The sequence below is a fragment of the Podarcis erhardii genome (genome assembly GCF_964252035.2).
Source record: "Podarcis erhardii genome assembly, chromosome: 2".
Lineage (NCBI taxonomy): Eukaryota > Metazoa > Chordata > Lepidosauria > Squamata > Lacertidae > Podarcis > Podarcis erhardii.
The window spans coordinates 82,994,435-83,014,254 of NC_138498.1; the positions used below are offsets into that span (position 1 = coordinate 82,994,435).

Here is a 19,820-nt window from a genome sequence, read left to right on the forward strand (position 1 = left end):
AAACTCTAATGTAAACTTGTGAGCACAAAAAAGAATGATCTTGAAAACTACTCTTAAAGCTGGTCACTTAAAAAATAGCAAGCTTCCTTTTGGTATTCTAATGTAGTCTGGCAGCTGTTATTTAACTGCTTAAACTAGGCGTGTACAGAATTGCCCCTTATATGTTGTTGAGAGTTTTCTGTTGGTCCAACCTTGGGTGTCAGATATCCAGAGGAGTGCTGTCTCCGATATCTTCAACATTTCCAAACAAGTTCAGTGCAGGTGTGCATCCCCCCCCACCAACCAGCTGCCAGTTCTGGAAAGTTAGGAGTTAATTCCATATTAAGTAGTCCCAATTCAAGGGCCACAAAGAGCAGCAGCGGAACTGAGCGGTTCCTTAATAGTAGAAAAGTAATTGACAATATATATGAAACCCCTTGCCAGTTTTACGTCTATGGGGAATTATTCTGAATTGAGCCTGTCAGTTTCAGTGTCATTCTTTGCAGCCTTTGTGGGTTGAATAGAATGACATAAATTCAGAGAAGTTGTGTGGACAGGCTGTAGAGAGCAGCAGTGAAACTGACAAGTACTAGCCTTGTATCTGCAGCAAGTAGGGAGAAGCCACTTCACAGCGCAGGTAAAATTGGCAATAGGCTTAAAACTCTGTTTCAGTTTTACCTCTCTATTGAAGGCACCCCATTGATTAGCTACAGAGATGGAGCATATCATGTCTGTGGCTGCTCTTTGCAACCTTTTACACAAATTTTGATGTTTGTACAACTGTTTGAAAATCCAATCACCAGTAAAACATTTCACAACAATAATACTTAAAATAGGATCAGATTGGCAGTCATCACAATGCTTTAAACAAAGGTATCATATGTTGCTGATAAGTTGTTCCAGAGAGCAGTTATGAAGCAGAATTTTGCAATAGCTGCTGCTTCCAGACCAAATTCAAGGGTGACCCCCACAAAAAGCAAATTACAGTAAGCACAGTGTTTGTTTTTTCTTTAAAAAATGTTTAGGGGTACTCTCTTATTTTAATTTTATTTTGATATTGCATATACATACACACATCAAATATACAAAAAAATAGAAAAAAGGAACGAGCATACAAACAAAGAAAAATGAAAAAGAAATGAGACCCAGAAAACACAGTGACAGGAAATGAGGCCGCCATTGGGGGGTAGCAACAGAACTGATGATTCACCATGCTAGAGAAGAAACTAAAAAGTTTTTAAAAATTAGTTTCTTCTCCCATTAGATTCACAAAATATTTAGGGGTCTGCGTCCCCCCAGAAAAAAGCACTAAGCATATCTAGAAGTAACAGGTGCAACCTGGCAGACCTGATCTTAGTGCACTATCAGGCTAGTGTGTTAGTATATGTTCCTTCCAATATCTAGGTCCTAAGTTGTGTAGGACATTATAAGTGATTACTTATTTGGCTTAGTAGCACCTTGGCAGCCAGTGCGTCCCTTTGAGGACTGTTGTAATACGATCTTCAAGATTCAAACTGGTCAGCAACCACAAGCTGCTGCCTTTGCACTGTTTGATTTATTTGTTTTTAAAAATACTTATATACCACAATTTCATAAATAGTATCAGAATGGTTTACAACAATTATATATACAATAAAAACCACACACAATTCCCCCCTTAAATCACAGCTCACTGACTATTACAGAAATAGATTCCCCCCCCCTTAAGCCTAACCTCATAAAAAGGTTTCAGCAAATGTTCAAAAATTAATACAGAAGACACCATCTGAAGCTTCTAAAGTCAGGGAAAAGTGCATGCAGGTCCCGCTATCAGAACACTCATCATCTGAAATCTCAGCCAAACACAAAGTTATACCCAAACCTCGCTACACCAGTGGTTGAATCACATATCTGAATAGCCAATGTTTGCTCCTTTCCTTACTTGTTTGGTGGGCGGCAAACATTTAAGGCAGAAACCATGGAGGGAGGAAAAGAGATTGGAGAAATCAGGGAACAGGAGAGATCAGACAAATCAATTTTTGTTTGGCTTTTGCTGATTGGCTGCAGTAGTTTCAGGCAGAAAGCATAGAGGGGGAAAGGATGGATTGGAAGTGTTCCTATAGGAATTAGATTCAGGTAGGGAGCCATGTTGGTCTGATGCAGTCGAAATATATGTTTTTTAAATAAATAAAAATTAAAAATTGTGTTACTGGACATTTTTTTATTATTTTCCTATAGGAAATAATGGAAATCATCAGCTCGTTATGTGAACACTTGCCTAACAAATGTTTTCCTGGAGATGCATTGTGTTTAGAAAGTAGGAGCTAAGAGTAAACATGTGTAGCCAAACCTTGATAACACCAGGAGTTTCTTTTCGCCTACTCCCCCGTGGCTTCCCTGGAGCCATTTTGGTGCAACATGACAAAGTGGGCCTACCAGAAAGTGGTGTGGCTAGAGCAGCTGACATTTTCCCCTTCTTCCTTTGTTTAGCTGGGCTGCTCTAGCCACGCCACTTTGTGGTAGAGGAGGTCTGCTTTGCTCTATCACAACGTGGCAGGGTTAGAACAGCCAACACTTCTTTCCCTCCTTTCCTTGCTGCACAGGCTGCTCTAGCCGCACCACTTCGTGGTAAACCCGCTTTGGTGGGTCGTGCCAAAATGTCTCAGGAGGTGGGGGCAGGAAGCAGTGGTGGAGGGGGAGATAGGCAAAGCAGGGAGGGGGAGGGGGAGGGGTGCATACTGGCACCTCCTTTTTTTCAAATAAAGTACTGGATAACACTGTCCCCACCCACCCTGAAAAAGCCACTTAGTGTCAAGATGTTTGGAGTAGTGCTTAATCTTTTCTGCACAATCATTTCTCCATACTAAACACACCCTTCCAAGCAATTCCCCTTGTCGATTCCAAAATGCACATTTGAATTTTGGGGGAAAGAAGTTTGGGGATGATTTGGAGCTATGAAATCAGTCCCCAAATGGGTTAAATATATTCCCAAACTGGTTCTTCAATCTCAACTGTCTGCTGCTTAAGTGGCTTTTCCGGACATAAAACAAGGACATCCGTAATATGTATTTGCATGTATTGTGTCATGAAACAAAGATCTCTGAAGCTTCTATTTCTCAGAGCTTTCTAAATGAACTTTGAATAAGGGATCTTGGAACATTAATACAAAGAGAATGTTGAACTATATGTCAGAGAGAGTTTAAAATACAGGGTTTCTGCTTCCTCCTTGTTAAGTGGCTTGGTGATTAGTGAGAGACATACCAACTGCTTCCAGTGGGTTAATAGGAGATCATATTATATTACTGCTGGACTCAGTCCAAAACTTTGAATAATTTTAGTCTTTGGGCTTCAATGGACTTGGATCGGGTTTCTTCGACTGCTACCGGTAGGTAAAATAATTTGGTTCTCCCCACCCCACCCCACCCCACCCAGTCCCTTTAAAAGTTAAGCCATTAGATCCTGGGAAGCAAATTGGGGGTTTGATGATGAGATCTTTCCAATATTATGCAAAGAAGTCTTATATATTCTATTCTATACTGGATGTAACAAAGTTTATCTACTGGCTCTGCTGCTACTTAGCTTGAGGTTATACTTCGAATTCCATTGGGAGAATCAGCTTGAATCCATTCACTTGTTTTTAAAAACCATGACTCATTAAGAGCAACTTGGTATGATAGTCCCAAAATTTGGGTCTCTTTGTGGTGCAAGGAGAGCCATAAGCATTTGAAGGTGGGGTATAAATACATAGGGCATGCTTTTCGGTGATCTGGCCCAGATACAAGAATCTTTTCCTACACTAGCTAGGCTCCCCTACGCACCAGCATTTTGGTTTGCGGGAAAGGGGGCCTTGTGAGTCTGGTACTACCCCAGGGAAATGAGAGACTGGGTTAGCTTACATTTAATTGCAAGTTAAATAAAGTAGTAGCCAGAGACTTTAAATCAAATTTCATGTGTCTGCCTATTTAGTGATGGCAGCAAAAACAGGTTTCAATTTTTCAATCAACTCTCCGCTTACATACAGAGTTGTGTGTGCTGTGCATCCTTTTGCAGATACAGAGAAAATGTCGAGCAGATAAGCATGATTAAAGTTAATTAGTGACTTCATATTGTTGCAGTAAATAGAAGCAGATGACACTTTACATAAAAGTAATAGAAACAAAAGGGATCAAGAAAAAGGAAGAATTAGAAAAGCATGTCTGAGATTAAGCACAGGGTTTACATGTTGTTTTATTTAGATATTTTAGATCATTTCTTCTCAAAGGCTATACATTTTACTCAATTTCATTTTCACTTATGATGGATAGCCCACATTATCCATGGCTACATCAAAGAAGATTCCAATGTTGTCTTGGTGCTTTTCTTTTTTTGCAAGTTGGTAGCTATGCGGTTGTTCTAAATTATGGCATTACATTTGTCAATCTCATACAATGATAATGAAAGAATGTATACATTCTATCTTAGAGTGACTATGGAGTTGTTTTGAGAGGGTTGGGTGCCCAATCTTTTTAAAGCAAAGTATCAATCTAAAAAAAAGGGAAAAAGGATGCAAAGCCTTTATAATAGGGGTTTTTTTTAGCCTTTTTTTTTAAAAAAAAGCTTCAGATTCAAAATACTGGCTTCTGTGATTTGTTTTATTCTTGCATACACAAAAAGAATTTCACATATGTTGATCAGTAGTAGGCCTACATAAAAATATAAACAAGCACATGAGTGGGAAATGGCCATATAGTGGAGAGCATCAAGACATCTTTCCCTACAGATTTTTATTGAATAGACTATTTGAGATCTGCTTAGATGGATGTCACAGTTTCCCCATGAGATGACATTCCTTTGAAATAAGTGCTTGAAAGATGTACCAAAGCCCAAACATTTAAGTGTGTGTGTGTGTGTGTGTGTGCGCGCGCGCTAACACTGAACTAAACTCTCCAAGTCTGGCTTACTTACATTGCCAAATTGAGACCCTCTACATAGGAGGCAAGTATCAGCAAGCTTGAGGAGACCCCAACATTTGCAGAAGTACAGAAAGGTTGGGTAAGAACCTGAGGGGCAAGGAGAAGCAAAGTAACCCATTGTGGTCTGAGCATTTCCATGGCCGCAGAATGTTGACTGACAGTTGAAGGTGGGTAGGAAACCAGAGGGAGAGAGTCCCACTTGTTCAATGTCACACACTCCCTATGCTCTCTATACCCTTTAATGGTGAATGCTACCTAGTGGTCCTCTTTAGTGATCAGTAGCTGTCGTAGCCACGTAGTGTATGTGAGTATAATAGCCAGGCAGAAACAGGAATATCCGTGTTACTGCTCTCTATGACATTTCCCAAATGGTGCACAGAGGGGGCAAACACTTTCCATATGATGCTATCAAGCATGAACGACACGGGATACCTCTGCTTGCTGCTGCTGCTGTTCTTCATTTCAATGGCAGGTATGTTTTACAAGGCAATATACAGCAGGCTGCTGTTCCTGTGTCTCCATTCCTCTTCCTCCAGCAAGTTTTTTTTTTTGAAACCTTCTGTTTCAACTGATGTAGCAGACAGCGCAGTGAGTTTTATATCTGCCACAACATCCTAGAGAGCTTTTGGCATATTTCTTAACTACAAGCAGATTTTTTTAGCCTGTGCCCACCATGTTTTAAAAATTCTTTTCCACCCACAGAAAACTTATATATATGTATATAAATATATGAAGGCGGAGAGGAAAGCAAGGTATATGGGTGAACTTCTCATTCTTCACCACATGTACCACAATTGTGCTGCTGTCAGAAATAATAAATCCTTGGAACACTCAATTGAGGATGAATTATACTGATTTCGCTGTCGAACACTTCCAAAGCAGGCCACTATGGGGTTTGTTTTATAAAGAAAATCTATTGCAAAGCACACGTTTACGAAAACAGCAAGAATGCTGTGGAATCTGCTTTTGTTTAAGCCCAGGGATGGTGTATAGTGTTTCACCAGTAGAAATGCCTAGATATATTTTAGTAATTTGGCAGGTAAAATCATCAGGCACTCTCAGCCTCTTCTGCTATCAGGGAAGCTCAGTTGAATTCAGTCACATTTGGGAAAAGAATGAATGGGTGCTGCATCAAAAAGTATATTCAAAAGGGAGTGTCAATGGACACGAACATAAAGGCTACTCTAATGTTCCTAATAAGTGCAGTTGTCTGTATTGCACATATGGTGACAGAGAAGTTGAGCAATTCTGGAACATGTTATTTCTAATAACTGAACCAAGGGATGCTAAGATGTGAGTAGTGAAAAATCTAGATATTTTAGGAAGAATGCTCTCCCTAGGGCAGAGGTTTTCAGCCTTTTTGAGTCCACAGCTCCAACTACATTCTTTCTGAGGCTTCCCTTTGGGGAAACATGCTCCAAGTCTCAGGACCGTTATGTCACCCCTGGCCTGCAGAGTTGGCGGCCCCTCACCCCTTTTCAAACACCCTCCCTTGTGATGTGTTCCCTCAGCCTTCTCTTCCTTCTCCTTGGGAATCCTCCAGGCAGCAGCTGCCACCTCCGCTGGTCTCTGAGCCGCCCCAAAGAGAGGTGTCTGCTCACGCCACCCCATTGAATAATTATTTACAGTGTTTACCATATGTTTCAAGTATCCCGATTTTCCAGGAACAGTGCTGGAATTATGAAAGCCATCTGATTTGACCCTAGAGTGTCCCTATTCCCCCTGCCAGTACTGCTACCGCTTGTCCTGAGCAGTGGTAGCAGCTGTGAGGAAGCATCCTGTCGCCTCTCCAAGACATCTCTATGGTCTCCCCTGCTGGCCTCCTCCCTTGGGCAGCTTGCAGTGGCTGCTGGTGAGTGGGTGAGGAGGAGGAGACCCAGCCCTGTGTGATGTGCTGACTCTGAAGGGCAGGCAGAAGGCAGGGCCATCCTGGGTGGTAAGAAAGGGGAAGCAGAGCACAAGGAGTCTTGGTGTTTGTTTGTTTTTTATAAAAAATGCCTTGTGTGTCTACATCTAATCTTGCCCCTTTCTAAAATTTGTTTATTGGTGTGTGTTTTTCTTTTTGTAAATGTGATGGGTTTCTCAGTGTAACAACTGATGAATCATAAAATGTAATCTACTGTATGTCAGTTCCTAGGCTTCTTTCATGCTCTAGCCCAGGCATAGGCAAACTCGACCCTCCAGATGTTTTGAGACTACAATTCCCATCATCCCTGACCACTGGTTCTGTTAGCTAGGGATGATGGGAGTTATAGTCCCAAAACATCTGGAGGGCCGAGTTTGCCTATGCCTGCTCTAGCATCACACCAAAAGGGTATAGGGAAAACATTGCTTCTCCCCTATTATGGACTTAAGTTGGCTGTTTGCAATTTTGGCAAGTTACAAAGAGTATGGTGTATTAGTTGCGACCTATTTCAGCCTGGCTAATGTGTTCCATGTTTTCACTGCACATTATTATTATTATTATTATTATTATTATTATTATTATTATTAACCACCCTATGCCTGCAGGTCTCAGGGTCATTCACAGAATAAAATCAGAATATAAAACCACAGAATACATAATCAAAATAAAAACAACAACCCAATAACCCCCCCAAGACGTTTTAAAAGGGCATAGGGTGTAAATCATGTTGCAGCTTATAGATTTCAGTAGATTAGAGGATCAGTGGATCAGTTCTGGGGATCATGTCTACTGCTTCCCCATTTTACCATGTACCAATGAAATGATAAATTATTTTAAACCAAGAGGCTATCAGTATGTAGTGTGTGTGTGTGATTTTCATTTATATATACATTACAATTATTTTGCCAAGTTTTACAATTTTCAGTTTCAACCCCCTTCTCCCTCTTTCTGCAGTTCCTTACATTTATTTTTGTCCTTCCCTGCATACTCCAAATTGTCTTAACTTATTCTTTTATTCATCTATTCTGATATATATCTCATATATATTTTTTAAACTGCAGGTTTTTACAATGATCCTGCCAGTATGTAGTTATTATAAGTGCACCATTGAAAATTGATTTCAATAGAATCTTACCAGGCACACCTACAATTATTTTTTTGAGAAGCTATATAAACACAACTGCTCTGTCCTTTAAAAAGAAAGATATGCACAACCCTGCCCTGCTTTGAGAGGCTACAGGATGAAGGTAGATTAGAAAAAGGGAAATCTCAGCATTGCAGTTTACATTAAAATCTTGCTGGGATTGAATTAATGACTTCTTGTTTCAACATGGCTTAGAACTAAAGATCAGGGTACTTCAGGATAGATGGCTCTTAGCCAACCCAGTAAGTACCTTATGTTTATATTGAACATTGAGTATCACTGAACAATTTAGTGTGGTGCTATCTTCTGCACAGATTAGAAACTGCTGCATTTTTAAAAACAAATATTAAATGAATGAATGACTAGCAGTAGATAATGACAACAAACGAGTAAGCTGCTTTAAAGGAATTTACTCTTAACAGCTAATCTCTATAAATGCCAGCATCCTTATTATAAAAATACAGGAACATGCATTTTCATACAAACTATGTGGGATCTTTGTACGTAATTGCTGGTATATGTGTAATAAATGCACATTTGTTTCCCCAGTACCTCCAAAATCTGTGCTTTTGTCATGGGACAGCTGGCATTTGCCAGCTCCGAACTGCCCATATTTTTAAACAGAACATGTAACATTAGTCCTTGAAGAAACTTTTTCTCAACATGTGTTGAGTAGTGCTTTTTATGAAGTTGTTGTTCTTGTTGTATGCTGCCCATACAAATATATCTAGCATTGATTTGTGGCTCTTTTTCAGACAGATCTGCACATTAACTTTTTTCACTTTAGAGGGTGGTGACTTTCTCAACAACCAAGTTTATTCGGACTATGCTTGTATCATAGTTCAGCCTTTAGAGTGGTAAATTACCTCAATTATTTTGGACTGAATTTCATAGGTACCATTTTTAGGAAGATAAGTGCATTGTCAGATTTTTTTCTAGGAATCAGGACATACCTAAACTTGCTTTTTATATCATGTTGAAGTAGCTAACAATTTTGGTAGCCCAGCAAATAAGTCTCTGAATGAGTGAGTGAGTGAGTGATTCTAAAGCATCTTTATGCAGATAGGTGAAACTTTTAAAAATAAAATATTGATTTAGAACATATTAATATATCTACTGGTATGAATATATACAATATATCTTTTAGGGATATAGATGCATGAAAGGTTTTAGGTCCTGCTTCCCATCTTCCCTGTGTTCATGTAATGCAACCTTCTTCATACTTGGGTGCCCAAAAGATAATGGACTAGAACTCTGATCATTCCCAGGTCACTGTTATTCATCATTTATTAGACCATTTTATTCCAGCAGGCTTTTGTAGTATGTGGCAAATACTGCATTTATGCTTGGTCTTGACAGCTAGTTTCACCTCCTTGGCTGATTGTTTTATTATATTATCATGTTTCATGAAATTGCCGTTTTGAATGTTGTAAGCCACCCTGGGTGATGCTTTTGCACCAGGAGGGCAAGATCTAGAGCCTTTAATGAATAAGTTTACAGCTCATGTCTCCTCTTCCTTTGCCGAAAGGACAGGCATGCTGACAAAACCCAAGACAAACCTCCTTGTGAACTCCGCTGTGCATATCGCCAAAATGAAATAAGAGGTGGGGGAGGTTTTCCCTCTGCTTCACAGTGGGTTGGATGGTTTGGAAAGGATTGGAAAGGAAATGAGCCAAACTGTGACAATTTCCTCTCTCCACCCCCACTCCCTGCTTTATATCAAGTCTAAACTGTTAAAATGTACTTAGAACTCTTCAGTTAATTCCCTGCAGTAATCCATTCAGCTTCCCTCAAAAAGCCACATCATTCTAGGGGTATCCTAGTTGTGGTGGGGAGAATAGCAGGTTGTAGCCACTGGGGGGAGATTGCTGCTGATGAGCTACTTCTGACCACTATGGCAAGTGCCCCCACCCTACCCCACCTAACCAAGAATAGGGTGGCAGATTTCATTGGAGCCCTAGTATTTATATTATTGATGTACTATTAATTCTAGACATTGAAATCCAATCCAATTTGGGTGGAAGAGGGAGAGGAAGGGAGAGATTGGCCAAAAATTGCCTCTCCCATCCCCTAGCCATTCTCCAACAGTAGCTTCTGCTGAATCAGAGCCTGTTCTGCAAATGGAAAGAGGACTCCTGGATTCAACCCTTTCTTATAGTTATTGTTGTATTTATCTAATATGTTTGTGTCCCACCTCGAGGCAATGTCAATGAGAGCTCTTAGGTAGCCTCCCATCCAAGCACTGGTGAGAGCTGGACGTGTTTGGATTGCATCCTGTGCTCTTAGAAACTAACAACTGAGCATCCTTTAATGCAGTAAGAAATGGTCCAAACAGGTAGTTAGGTGTCAAAGGTGTAAAAAGAAGAAGAAAAGAAATAAATTGAGGGAGTTAACCAGGAAGAGCCATAGCTCAGTGGTAGAGAACATGCTTTAAATGCAAAAGGTCCCAAGGTTCAGGCCATGATGGCTTCAGATCAGAGAAGGAAAGAAACCCTGCAGGGCTGCTGTCAGTGAATGTCAATGAGCTAGACAGATCCATGGTCTGATCCAGAATAAGGCAGCTTCCTAGGTTCCCAAGCATCTGCATTTAGTCTGTAAGTTATTTCCAGATAGTCAGTGATGAACCCTGGGCCAGCAGAGCTCTAGCGGAAAGGGGATGTTTGCCTAGGATGCCAGCTCTGCATGAGGTTGCCAGCTGCTGGGCACACCCGCTGGCACTTCCATAAGCTCCTTCCTTTTGCGTTCTGCCAGTGTGGCCAATGAGTCGGCTACTAGTTGCTAGGAAATGACAACACATATGTTCCAAAACACAGTGGTAGGAAACCACCCCACACTTATTATTGGTCAATAGAGATGGCTCAGCACAGTGCCATTTAATGCCCCTACCATGTTGTCAGCATCAATGAAATGTTTCCTGACTCATCCATTAAAAGCAACAACTATATTCATGAACCTGGCTGTACAGGAAATTAACAGCATGGGAGCTGTAAGTTTGAGTCATTGCCTTTTAAAAGTGCAACTGATTTGTAGGACACTGACAAATATTAACCAGTTTGGGGTTTAGCTATTGAACTCTGAAGCTCTGGTATATTGACGGATTGGATTGTAGAATGTGCAGAAGAAGAATGTGCTGGCTCCAGAAGGGTTGTGTGTGTGTGTGTGTGTGTGTGTGTGTGTGTGTGTGTAGTGGAATGGTTCTCAGAGCATTAGATGATCCAAACATTTAAAAAACAAACAAACCTATGTTTGTTTCATTGCTCTTGAAAAGCACAAGAAATATACATATATTTTCTCACACTAAATCCTGCAGCATTGCTTTGTTTTTGCCACTGAGGTTCAAAAGAAAATTAGTATTCCATTCACTAGTGCTGCTAATTCTTCTGAAAATCAGTTCAATTAAATCACTATGACCTGAAAAGCAGGAAACATTCATAATTGCTGTTTATTATGCTTCATATGGCAATGACTTTTCAAAGCATAGTGTGTTGGGGGAAATGAATTCTGGGGAGACATTCCAAAGGCACATAAAACCCTATGCAGTCTTCCTAAAAAGGTTGTAAAATACAACATATAAACAATAAAAGAGGCTTGAGTAAGAGGACAGGCTATGTTCTGTTTCTTCAAAGCAAACTCTTGGTCCAGCCACTACTCGCATGAAGTGTGTGTGGGAGCATTTTCTTCTGTTCTCTCCCATCAAAGAATCACATGGGACATTTGTTGATTTTATCATGATGCAGTTTGAGTCTATGGCCTCAGCTACACATCTGAAATATTATAGCTAAGCTGTACCTTGCAAGTTAATGCTGCAGCTGTATTATGAGCCAAAAGCTTAAGATATCAAAAAGAATGGAACACCTGGGAAAATAGTAATAAATCCAGTCCTGCCATTTTTAAACAAGAAAAAATTCCATTAAAATGGTAGGTGTTCTGCCTGAATGCAGACAAGCAGGAGCAGGTCCACTGATTCTGCCTGATCTTCTATTTCCTATTTAATCCAGTTTTTTTTTTTAAATCATTAAAACACTTAAGAGTGACACCACACAAAATAGCAATTTCTTGCTTTTCCTCATTACTTTGAAATGAGAATAATTTAAGCTTTGCAGAAATCAGTCCCAGGATTTGAATTGTCCTTTGGAGTCAAACATTGCACAGTACCATTCAGTAGAAAAATAATCTGCACATGGAATGTTTTCTAGATGATCCATTGTATAATTGTTTCATCACAGATTTTAATTTCTTCCCATGCAGTGTGGATGTTATAAGAAACATAAAGTCTCTTTGATTTATCCACTATAAACTTACCACTCTTCTGCATATTTAATGTGAAGCCTGTTATCAAAATGAGATCTCAAAAGTATTACATTGCTGTGCATTAGTAAGGGAAGTTTTCCCCATCTTATTCCAAGGCCAGTAATTCCAGTGCTATTTTTCTAGGGGGGAAAAGTGCCGGAACTCACCATGAACAGCTGCCTTGTTCTCTTACAATGGCAATGGCACCCACCTGAGAGGGGCCAGAACTGAGTTCCTGTGAGTTCCAGCTGAAAAAAGCCCTGAGTAATTCTAAGATTGTTGTTGTTGTTTAGTCATTTAGTCATGTCCGACTCTTCGTGACCCCATGGACCAGAGCACGCCAGGCACTCCTGACTTCCACTGCCTCCCGCAGTTTGGTCAGACTCATGCTGATAGCTTCGAGAACACTGTCCAGCCATCTCATCCTCTGTCATCCCCTTCTTCTTGTGCTCTCAATCTTTCCCAACATCAGGGTCTTTTCCAGGGAGTCTTCTCTTCTCATGAGGTGGCCAAAGTATTGGAGCCTCAGCTTCAGGATCTGTCCTTCCAGTGAGCACTCAGGGCTGATTTCCTTCAGAATGGATACGTTTGATCTTCTTGCAGTCCATGGGACTCTCAAGAGTCTCCTCCAGCACCACAATTCAAAAGCATCAATTCTTCGGCGATCAGCCTTCTTTATGGTCCAGCTCTCACTTCCATACATCACTACTGGGAAAATATTGTTACCTGCTCACAATGTGGATTTCTGTAATCTTGTTAAGAAGAGCTGATCACTGTCCCATGTAGCATCACTAAATCACCCCATGTACAGTAGCATCACTAAAGCTTCTTAGGGAATAACCTTCTGAACTGACTCCACCCAGGCTGACCATTAACTCTGCCTGAGCAGGAAATGGAGCAAGAGCACTTCCTGACTCAGTGGTCTTTTTCGTGGTATTCTCTCTCTTGGTATTCTCTCTCCAGTGCATTTTGACTTGATCTTTGGGCCTGACTCTTAGCTTGTGATCTGGTCTTGCTTTCTCATTTCCCCTTTGATCTTGTTCTTTTGGATAGGGCGTGGGAGGGGCTGCATGAGGAAGGAGAATATTCACCTTCCCCTCCCCTCTCTATGCATGGAAGGCTTTGCTGGATCAAAGAGCTTTCTGTCAGCAGAACAGACACCATTAAATAGTGTTTGTCCTTACATTGGGAAGGCCTGTGAATGTTACCATTATAAGCTGGGTGTAGGCTGGTTGTTAAAAGATGTTTGTTTGTTATTTGTGCCTTGATGTGGATACTACACAACCCTCCAACACATGCTTGCATTCGAGATTTAGACCCAGTTCAGACATCACATTATCAGTCCTTGAAGCTGAAGTCTGGAGGACCAGGAACCTGCCTCCCTCTTCCTTAGCATGCAGATATCACCCGGTGTTGGGATTTCATCCACGAGGAGAGCCATTCAATGAGAGGTTCCAGCTACGTGTGGAATCCAACATCGTCATGCTTTTTCATCTCTGCATTTCCAAGTGGCTGAAGGAGCATGATAACAGTTCCCCACATGGATGAAGCCAACAGATTACTGGCTCTTCACACTTTCCAGCCACCACAAGAGACATTTTCAAGCCAATTGGAAAGTAGCCGTCTCTATCTAGTTCCCATATGTTGGCACAGTATTACTCAGAAACTATTCCTGGACCCTGCCTTTAAACCTCTTGTTCCGGAAAATGAATGGTTGCAGTATTTTTGTTTTCCCTGGCCAGTTTGCGGAAGGCAAGTTGCACTGAGGGCAATTGGCTTCTGCTGTGTCGCGTAAGGCTAGCTTTATCTTGCCCAGTTAAAGTAAATTTCTTACGTGGGGAGGGGGGAGAGATAAATTAAATAAAAATGAGGAAGACATGGAATCAAACTTGTGCAGAACCAATGTAATAAAACAATTTAGAATTTGATGTCAGTATTCTATCACCAAACTAGATGCATTCTCGTGGTTGCTGTTTTTTATCATCTGTTAAAATGAATTATTCAGACTGGAAAAACAAGGGTCAACAGCATAAGGCCAGCAGGCTCAGAAAAGGGCCCTGAATAAATAGCCTGCTGGGGAGAGGACCTCGCCAAACTGGGAAAGACGAGTGTAGGAATTTAGCTTGGAAAGGAAGCAGGTCATGCAAGATGCACTAGTAGCTCTTTCAATGCTTTATGGTCCCCAATAACAGCCTTTTACTTGAGAGTAAGCCCACAGTGGAGACAGCCACAAGAAGTGGCTGCAAAAACTAAGTAAATCTGCATAGAAGTCAGTTCCACTGAAAAAAATGTTAATTCTACATAAATGCATTTAGAATTGAAAGCAGAAGTCAATTTGTATCCTCATGTTGGGCTTACCTTATTTGTAGAGTGGCATGTTGATTTCTATTTGTTGTCCACGTTCCTTCTGAGGTGATTTTCTTTCTTTCTTTTTACAATTGTTTCCAGTTTTAAAAAGCATTGAATTGTAAATTATTAAATGAAAGCATAAAAAGCCTACAAAACAAACCCCTGTTCTTTATTATTTCACCAGCTGTTGGTATCCAGATGAAACTTGAGTTTTTCCAGAGGAAATTTTGGACTGCTAGTAGACAGGTATGTTACAGTTGGGTATTGGATAGCTTTATCCCACAAAGAGAAGAAGAGGTAAAGATCTTGGCAGAACCTGTGCTGCATTTTTCCCCCAATGAAACAATGGTTTCCAGTGAATTATGGTTAAATAGAAAATCTAAAGACTCCCTGCTAGATAAAGCCCATCAGTTTAGTCACCCCAGTCATCCCATCCATTAAAGTCCAAAGTGGTACTGCTATACCAGGACTACATGCAAAACAGAGCCTGTCTATAGGCACTTTTAAGAAGGCGATTGAACAAAATGCAAGGTATATCTTCCACATCAATATTTCTGACCAACTGAAAGCCAAGAGGGAGGGGAAGGCGCAGCTACTGCCACTGCCCACCAAGGAGGGAGGAAGAGGGGTGGAAGTGGTAGAGATGCTGTGGCAGCATCACTGCCCCTCTCCTCCACTGGGCTCTGGCACGCGAGGAACCGTGGGGACAGTGGCGTAGCGTGGGGGGTGCAGGGGGGGCCGGCCGCACCGGGCGCAACATCTGGGGTTAGGGCAAATCCACGGGTTAGGGGGCGCAAATCCACGGGTTAGGGGGCGCAAATTACTTGCCTTGCCCCGGGTGCTGACAACCCACGCTACGCCACTGCGTGGGGAGGCCGCTTCCTTGTGCAATGGCCCAATGCCACCAGTCAGCCGCAGCTCCACTCCTAGGTCAAGCGTAAGCAGCAAAGAAGGAGAGGCATCGGCAGCCTCACCACCTCTCTTCTCTCCTGGGCTCCGGCATGTGAGTGCATCCCCCATGCCACTTTGCGAGGCTGGGTCAGACAGTCTGATCGCAGCCTCGCAAAGCCACGCAGGGCTGCCAGGGTGGTGTGAGTGTACCCTTCAGATTAGTCCAACCAAGACTGATTTGATGCAGTAGTGTTGGTGTGGCCACAGCGGGCTCCCTCTGCACCCTCCCCCCTCCGGTGCATACCTGCCTGTCCTGGGCAGTGGTAGCACACGCTATGCCACTGGGACCAGGTACTGAAGTGTGGGTGGTCAGAGGTAAAAGTGGGTGGAGCAGCTGCTCTTAGGCTGCATTCCAACCATGGAAACCTTGAGGCTCTTACATGCAGAAGCATCTCTCCGTTTCCCATCCAAACAAGCAAGATGAATGGTCACAGTCCAAGGACATGATCCAGCCAGACAAAAGCACTTGAGGAGGGCACAGAGCAGGGGAGAGTCCCAAAGGCCATTTAGAAATGCCTGAAGGGTGGCGTTTGGCCCTGGAGTCTGAGGTTCCCCACCTGTGGCTTATGGTCTCTTTCACCTTTAAGGTCTCTTCCATACCATTGCTTAAAATTGCTACCAAAGAAATCCACATTTTTCTTATTTTAATTATCCCCTTATAGTCCAAACCTGATTGCCTTATGCTTTCATCATACTTGGACAGACATTTCTCCTGACCATACTTGCAGGCACAATCTTTTTTGATTGGCTCGCTCTCTTCCTCTTTGCCCACCTCTAGCCTGCCTCTCCTCCCACCACCAGTCCTTTCCTGACCAAGTGAACTTGTGTGAGTGTGTCTGAGCGTTTCTTTGCAAACAACCCTCCCTCCCTAATACATGTGGGAGATGTGAGTTGAATCACATCTATGGTAAAAGCGTATGTTTAATAGGTTTTAATGATGTGGTTTTTTGCTGCTCGGGTCTGATGTAATTGAATTTGTTGAATATTATGACTTTGTGTCGTGATTGTGTCTCACTGTAACCTGCTCTGGGATTGGCAATGAAGAGTAGATTAGAAATCTATTAAAGTAAAATAAGTACTTGGTACAGCTCTTAGTCTGTTGTAGAACTAGACCCCGATATCAAGTAGGAATCACACAGGTTTCATTTTACTCTCTTAATATTATTTATAAATCAAGCATCTTTGTTAAGTTCAATAGCAGAAAAAATAAAACAGTATTCTCATGGGATAAATATATTTTCCTACAGTGTACATCTCTGGATGGGAGATGCTCTATCAGCTGTGATGACGAGGTAAGCAGCAGATATTTTCTTAACATTTAATACCTGCAGGGTTGCAAAGTGAACACAAGTAAAAACTGGAGACATTTTATTTTCTTAAAGCATGTATTTACAAATGAATATGCAACACAACCTTCAACCAACCCCACCCAAGGACTAAGAGCCAATTTATCTAATCTACAATATCCAATGATAAAGCTTTTCCTGGACATATGAACATACCAGTGGTGGTTGTATGCTTGAATGCTAGGGGAATGATTATGTAAAAAGCAAACATATTACTAAGAAGTATGTGGTCTGTTCTTCTCTTTGCCATTATTTTAAATGTACAGAAAGGTGGAGTTTTCCATTGTTTTGGCCTGGTATTACTTATATAAAGCAACATTTCCTTGAAACTTTTTTTCCTACCCAAAGCTGCCCAGCAATGGGTTATACCTTTTATATTGTGCTAAGGCTCTTGACCAGAGATAGGGATAGAAAACCTGCAGGTGTTGCTGGACTCCAACTCCCATCAGCCCCAACCAAAATGGCCAGATTATGGGATTTGGAGTCAAATAGCATATTGAGGGCTACAGATTCCCCTTCCGTGCTGTTGACTAAAAGAAGAATGAGTTCATTTCAAGGTATGTGCTTAACTGCATCCTTATCTGAGATTGTGCAGTTTGGATGCCATCCAAACTTCCACCTTCCGCTGGTCGGGCTTTGTGGAGTGGTGAGGCCTACTGCTCACAGCATCTGCAGGGCGGGAGACTTTGCACCCCTAACAAATTGCCACAAAGCTCCACAACATGAATTGGACCCAAAGTTTTTGAATCCTTCCATGAGTGCACATCTCCTTCCCTGAATAGAAACTCTTACAAACCACAGAGCAAAATCCTCAAGCCTATGTCACCCATACACGTTCTGCTGTTGGATATAGCAATGCATTTATCCTCCCTCCCTCACTGTCCAATGATGTCATCAAAACAGGACTTTGGGACAAAGGTCTCAGGTCCCATTTAGCAGATGGTCAGGGCTGGCTTACTACATTTTGAAGGAAGTGAAGTAATGCACAAAGCCCTCCAGAGTGGCTTGTAGGTCACTCCAAATCTTCTCTTCCATCAATTGAGGAGGTCACAAGTGTGGGAATGTTCAGGGAGGCGGGAGAGGATATATTGTTTATTAATATCCTTCCTAAGTTGTGCTAGCAAGTTCCTTTACTTAGCAGAGTTTTACATTCCCCTGTTAAATGCACAGCAGATAGCTGGTTGCAGGCTTGTGTAAGCCTTTCACTGTTACATTCCTGGTAAGTCCCCTTATATCCCTCTTGAAAGAATGAACACACCACAATCTTGTGTAAAGTATATATTAGAGATTAATATTAACTAACTGCACCACTGTGCAGTCTCAGAGAAGTGCTGTTTGGCCTCCAGACCTGCGCAGAGTGTGCCTTTTGTGAGAGATGGAAAACATCACTATTATGTGCTTGGATGAGAAACATAAAGACAGAATCTCCACAGTGAACATTTACCAATGCATATGAATAAAGCATTTCCCCTTTATATAGCGCATCAGTGAACTTCTTTAATTCTTGAAATCAAGCATTTGATCATAACTTGTGTTATGTTACAGAATATTAACTGTTACCTCATTGATAATAATGGATTTATACTAGTTTCAGAAGATTACACACAGGTAAGTGTAAATCTCTTTTTAAAATCAGTTTCATACAAATTAGGTTTTCTGTCTGATCTGTGTTGAGGAAATAAGTAGCATAAGATTAAAAAATAAATGCAACCTCCCTGCCCAAAAGCACATAGTCTATCTTTCTGGGGGTCTGAAATAATTTCTGCCTCACAGCAGGGTGGGTCTGCTCTAAAGCTCATAAAATTTTTAATTTATAGAAACCCTTTCTGCAGACATGTCTGTCACTCTTGAGGAATTTTTACCTTGAGAGGGAGGTTTCTCTGAAAGTCTCCCCCCCAAAAAAAAAAATTAGAAAGGTTTGTTCTAACATTTTGAAGATAAAGCAATTCTGTATGAGCGATACAATTATGGCTGTTAATATAGAGTGTTAAAGTTTGCCCATGGCTTTGGATAGAAAATCAAGTTATTTAATGAATATACAGGAAGAATTAGGAACAAGTAGAATGTGGTTTGTTATGCATGACTTCAGAAAATATGGATTAGCAGTGGCCCAATATAGCAGCCTCTGGCAATACATGGCTATGCTGAAGTAACTTCGTAGACCTAAATTAATTTGGATCAAACATTGTATGAAAACAATGACCATATATAATTCTGCAAAACATATCAAATTTTAATATTTAAATTGAAAAGCACCCACTGATAACAACTCTATGATTGCATGGTTGATTGCATATTTTTGGAATATTTTTGAGATATTTGGGAGATATTTATTTTTTAACTTATCCACCACGAATTTGTCTAATCTCCTTTTAAAGCCACTTAGACTAGTGGCCTTCTAGGGGAACCATGAGCCCTACTTTACAAAGAGCAGTCTTCTGCTTGGTCAAAGTCCTGTTTAAAGATAAAGAACCGTAAGAAGGGAGAGCTGGAGCCTTGACATTGCCCAACAACAGGTCCCTGGTCATAGTTTCTCCCACTGTGCAGGGATGTATTATATTTCTGTTTACATTATAGTAATCATTTCTAAATTTGTATCTATACACATAAATTAGCATATGCAAATTTATGCAGATCAGCGTCCTTTCTCTGGGTGATGTGTTTCCTCTTTTTTGGCCATGGGCACCATCACAGCTCAAGTCACTGAATTCCACAAGTTGTTTTGTACTTTTGTCTGTCCCAAAATCCTTGTCCTTAACTGTGACTTCCTTGATCAGTGCTACACTTATTTCTAGGGTTGCCATATTTTGAAGAGCAAAAAAGAGGGCATATTTGCCAATTTCTACTTTTCACTATGGATCTCTATGACAACTCTCATTTTACATACCCATAGAAATGAGGACAGGTCCTGGAAAAAGAGGACA

General features: G+C 41.2%; 1 protein-coding gene across 3 annotated transcripts in view; it reads left to right on the forward strand.

Annotated features, from left to right (window-relative positions):
* CACNA2D3 (calcium voltage-gated channel auxiliary subunit alpha2delta 3) overlaps positions 1 to 19,820 on the forward strand; it is a 494,938-nt gene that overhangs the window by 425,031 nt on the left and 50,087 nt on the right. For all 3 annotated transcript variants that reach the window (XM_081848836.1, XM_081848837.1, XM_081848838.1), the window contains 3 exons: positions 14,784 to 14,845; positions 16,798 to 16,842; positions 18,442 to 18,504. In XM_081848836.1, coding sequence (XP_081704962.1) covers positions 14,784 to 14,845; positions 16,798 to 16,842; positions 18,442 to 18,504 — 170 coding nt within the window. The remainder of the gene's footprint in view (positions 1 to 14,783; positions 14,846 to 16,797; positions 16,843 to 18,441; positions 18,505 to 19,820) is intronic.